Source organism: Nilaparvata lugens, chromosome 8 (assembly GCF_014356525.2).
Source record: "Nilaparvata lugens isolate BPH chromosome 8, ASM1435652v1, whole genome shotgun sequence".
In the NCBI taxonomy this organism is placed as follows: domain Eukaryota; kingdom Metazoa; phylum Arthropoda; class Insecta; order Hemiptera; family Delphacidae; genus Nilaparvata; species Nilaparvata lugens.
In genome coordinates, this window is record NC_052511.1 from 27408166 (window position 1) to 27413462 (window position 5297).

Sequence of the window (5297 nt, forward strand, 5' to 3'; positions counted from 1 at the left end):
TGGGGCCAGTCCTGTTCATCATTGCTACCAAAGACTTGAGTTTGCTAGGAAATATACTGCTCTTTGCTGATAACACCACCATCTGTTCGCCAGAAGACGCAACCCTTAAGACAAATCAGATTTTCAGCAAGGACAGACTTAACAGGCTGAGCCTGAATGACAATAAAACGCAGTCATTAATTGACTGCAGTGGACCGAGCATACTGACAATGTCTGCAAGAAGTTGTCTTGGGTTGTCCACCAGCTGCACAGTCTTAAACCTCTATTGTTGGAAAAGTATCATGGGCTCTTTCACAGCCATCTGAGCTGGTCTGCAGTTGTGGGGCCATGTCTCCAATTGTGAAGCTATTCTGCTTTTTGAAAAGAGGACTGAGAGAGTGATATCTCCAAGTAGCTAGGCTATCTGGATCACTGTAGGCCAATTTTTGGCGGCTGAAAATCCGAACAGTTTACAGTATTTATATCTTCATCAGCCTACTTTACGTCAAGACAAACCTAAATAAGTTTTCAAAAAAGCGGAGCTTCATTGCCGGAATCTCCGACATGGCACATCAATAAACCTCCCGCAATGCAGATCTACCAAGAAGAAAGACTGCTTTCCCAACATGTCCCTCAAGATGTTCAACAGGCTGCCAGCCGCGGGGAAGTGCTTGGATGGCAGCAGCTTTAGAAGTGAACTCAAGTCATGGCTTGTCGCCAGAATTTACGATTCACTGAACGAGTATTTCGAGAACAATTTGGACGACATCGTCTAGAGCTAGACTCACCTGTGTCGTAATCAATCCAGTCCTGCTTGTCAAAGATGAAAAAACATGAAGTATCAAAACTTATGTTTGGAATGTTGTAAAAGAATGGAACAAGCTGATTTACAGCATGGAAACGCTGCGCCAGCAAGTCATACAGGGTAACTTTAGAGCTTCCACGTTCAGAATTGTGCTACGGCGGATTCTAAATAGTTGGGACTATTTACGCTGGAAAAGCCCGAGGTGTAATTTGAAGAATTCAAGCAGGCCCGGCAGCATTACCACGAGCTGAGGCGGAGAGTCAACCAGTATCCTAGGAGTTAAACTCAAAAACGTTCTGTCCTGTAGCCCAATGACAATCCACTCTCTCAGGAAGATGAAAGCACTATAAACCAATCATTCTGTGACGAAAAACTGTAACTTCTTATTGAGCAAGACGTGCTACAAACATTCTCCTGTGTCGATTTCTACAAAACCAAGGAATTCCAAGAGGCAATGTTCAATATCTTGTTTTGTTTTGCTAGAGAGTACACGAGTACCAAGAGTATCCAAGCACTTGAAAAGCAAAGCGTACTACAGTGTTAGTGAATATATGAGTGATGATTTGTCGGAAATGCTGTCTTGCTAAACATGCCTTATGTATGTTTTTGTTTTGTGTATTGTATGTTATGTTTTTGACGCCATCGATCCCATATTATGGGTAAAGGATGCAGATTTAAGTATAAAGAGTATGAGAAGGATGTTTCAGAGACAAGACATGAACGAAATGTTTACATTAAATATTTGTTTCTCACTGTAATCATGAAGGTTTCTCCCATATATTGGAATGTAATCCTTCAAGTGATATTATGTGTGATGTTTTTAATACTGATTACTTTATAAAGTACTGATAAAATATGCTGTTTATACGCATAATGGACTCCACCGCAGTAAAAACTAAGTACGCAGTACAGTAGCTTGGTTTAGCAGTAAAAAGTAAACAATAAAACTGAATACAGTATCATTATAAATTTTAAATTCTATTCAATAAAACTATCAAACTTACTTTAATTCGGTTTTGTCCAATTCATTTGTATCAATAGCGAGAAGGTTTCCTGGATAATAATCAAGTTCAATAAGCTTGTTGACAGTGATGGGTTTGTACTTTTCCTTCTCCTTTTCGATTTTCTCAAAAGCAGCCGCGACTAAATCCATGTTTTCTTTTAATTAAATATTCTAAATCAAAAAACAATATTAACACAAATAATTCTTAGGTTACAAATATGAAATCTAACATAAAATACCAGTTTACATAGTCACATGCTGGAAAGTACAAAATTTCAGTATTGAGAGTGAGGTTATGTACCTCTGTTGGGACGGGACGACATGATCCAATGACTTTTATGTGAAATCAAATAGCCCTCCTTCAAATCAAGCCATAATGAAATTCAAATAAATTTAAAAAATGGAATTAAACCATTTTCCCATGGAATATTGCTTATGGCATAATCATTTATTCGGATAAAAAAAGTTTGGCACTCATGGTACCGCGAAGTTTAAAAATGGCATCTTTTTTTGAAAAACATCAATTGAAAACTTGTTAAAAGAATTAGTATTTTGGCATTACTTATTCAATTATTTTACAAATATAAGTTTTCATAGAACAATACTTAGCAAGTACATTCATATATTTTATCAATTTAATTGATATCTTGATCTACTGGTAATAAACTAATTATAATAAATGTCGTATCCAATACTTATCCATTATACATACAGTACGGTATTACAAACACACTTAGCGCCCAAAAAACTGTAGGCCTACATTCATAATCAACAACTTTGGTTTTTAATTTGTCAAAAGATCATAAATTTTAAAAATTGAAGAATAGATTACATATTTTAAATAAAAATTATGTAATTTTTACCCTTATATTATTTTTGTTAACTAGTCTTTATAAATTTATATATATAAATTAATGCATTATGTTCTGGTTGGACTATCTAGTGTGAGATTTTAAAACATCTTTATAACAAATCATGTGATACAGTCTTTTAAATTTAAGATGCCCAGTACGAAAAGAAGAAGAAAGAAATGAGTATTTATTCAGTGAAATCATAAATCAACAGGACATTGTAGCTTCAGTTTCAAACTCAAATTTCGAAATTATGTATCAAATTATCTAGTGAAACTCACATTCATAATCGACTGATTCTATATTTTTAAATCTACTGATTTTTCGTGGACAATATTTTCCAAATTGAGGTATAATATCAAGCTTATTTTTAATGTTGTATACTTGTAACTATTTCCTCTCATCCATTATTGTATCCCTATACTTTTAATTTTTTTGAACTGTCAAAACCCTACTAATAATTATTGTCTTGAATAAACACAATTTTGGTTACATTTTTCAAATTGCAAATTGCTCAAATATATGACCATAAAAAATGTGATAGATGTTGACCCAATAAGTTGAACAAAAATCTTACCTTTATACCTACTACGATAGTGTATTCAACTATCAATCATTCATGTTCATATTCAGCATAAAATAAAAATACTAAAATATGTTTAGTTGCTGAGAAAATTGCTATTGATACTATAGGCTGCTTTAAAAACTTTGTTTGGATAAATACATATTTAAAATAAATAGTAATTTAATCCGTTTAATTATTATAGTAGAAAAATAGGCTTAAGTCTAGCCGGTGAGCAACCACTGTTATCTCAGCTATTAATTTTAGAATATGAATAGTATGTTATAATATATTTTTTGTTTTAAGTGAGTTAATGTTTAGATAATATGTAAACTGATAACTAAATTATCTTTCTACAGGCAACCCTCTAAATAATCAAAATGGCAGAATCAGTCGAAGATCTTGATTATGATTGTATCTACAATATGTTTCTCACAAAAATTATTCTGAAGAATCTAGCATCGATTCCAGACCGTCAGAGAGTATTGAGATGGACAAGAAAGTTGACAACATGTAATAGGACCTTGGAAGAAAGAAAACTTAGAAATGACTTCATGTATTACCTGACTCTCAATGTCCAGAGTGGAGAATTAAGACCCCCCTTCACTGAGGACCCCCCTGCTGGACCATTACCTGCTATGGCTCAATTATTGGTAATATTTTTTCTTCAAAGTAATAATTATAATAGACATTGCCAAGTATATGACCAGTTTCATTAATATTGCTCAATTAATTTATTCAATTTCCCATTCATTTAATGAGAACAGTCAGCTCTTGCAACTAGCAAATACCAATAAAGAAACCAATCAATAAACTTAAATCTGTCTTTTTATTACCCTTTAAAAAACATTTTTTCTATTGTATGATTTTCAGTGCTTTGCACAGCACTTATGGTACCCTATTCATTTTTTATATAGGCTTACTCATATTACTAATATAATATGAATTGGTATTTCAGTTTATAAAAAATAAATCTCATGTATATTTTTACAGAATCTTAGAATAAGTTATTGTCAGCCTAATTTGTGAATCAACTACCACACAAGATAAGAAATCTTTAAGAAGTATTAATAATATTCTACATCATTATTCTCACAATTATTATTATGAAAATTTCAGAATGCTCTCATGTTAAGAATTTGGTACAAGAGAACTCTTCTCAGATCTGAAACTTTTTCTATTGTAAATCAGATACCGATTTCTAATCCATTGAAACAAAAATATGAAAATAAGATTAAAAAATTCTTACTACCAATGTTAAAAAAAATATTACCTATAAATGAATTTTGAGCGGATCTCAGTAGAAGGTCCTGAAAGATAAAAATGTAAAAATTATTGTCAGTATATTTTATTAAGAAAATTCTAGTATTTGATAAAAATAATATGAAAGACTTTTTTCAATCTTCTTGATGTTTTTTTAAGCCTGGTGGAGCCGAAGCAACAGCTGAAGCCCTGGAAATGGAAGCAAAGCGAGGCTGCTGGGGAGAAGATGTTGATGGAGCCAGCGGGGAGAGGCCAATGCTTGTCAGAATGTCCCCAGATGGCGGCGCTTTCCTTGCCGCTCAACCCATTCCAAAATGTGGCGCTTTCTGCTATTTAGCCGTTGTATCTAAGAAAAAGGATGAATAGATTTCTATATAATCTACCATTTTAAATTGAATTAGAATTTTGAAGAAGCTATAAACTATAGCTTATTTATGATGTGTCTTTTATGAAGATTTCAAATGTAAATATAGTAATTGATTAGACAATTTTTCTCGCCGTCTTTTTGTCTTTAGTAAAATATATATGAACTATAAGTTAACTTCCAAAGTTTTCTGTTTATATTCAAAATAAATTCGATAATCCTAAATAATATCATTGAAAAATTCAAATGAAAAAGCAGGATAATTTTTACAAAAATAAAAAAATATATGTTTAGAATGTGCTATGGCAGAGCAAATACACCTTGAGTAATATTCTAATCGGTAGCAATTGCATAGTGTAGATTCATATAGGGATAGGAAATAAGACTTATTTGAAACATTGCTTATTATTATTTGATGCAGTTAGGACTTTCATTTAGTCCACATATTATAAATAGAATTTACATCATAT

General features: G+C 32.4%; 1 protein-coding gene across 1 annotated transcript; it reads left to right on the top strand.

The window, feature by feature from the left end:
- The first annotated feature begins 2749 nt into the window (after window positions 1-2749).
- LOC111044869 lies at window positions 2750-4964 on the top strand. The gene is made up of 3 exons (XM_022330111.2): window positions 2750-2988; window positions 3560-3853; window positions 4623-4964. Exons 2-3 carry the CDS (start codon window positions 3581-3583, stop codon window positions 4827-4829), a joined length of 480 nt encoding a protein of 159 aa, XP_022185803.1. The 5' UTR covers window positions 2750-2988; window positions 3560-3580; the 3' UTR covers window positions 4830-4964.
- The last annotated feature ends 333 nt before the right edge of the window (window positions 4965-5297 follow it).

Bases quoted from the DNA above. Each gene is read 5' to 3' on its own strand.
- LOC111044869 (XM_022330111.2), top strand. From the start codon at position 3,581: ATGGCAGAATCAGTCGAAGATCTTGATTATGATTGTATCTACAATATG. The intron at 3,854-4,622 runs GTAATATTTTTT...TGTTTTTTTAAG, and splicing joins CTGCTATGGCTCAATTATTG to CCTGGTGGAGCCGAAGCAAC.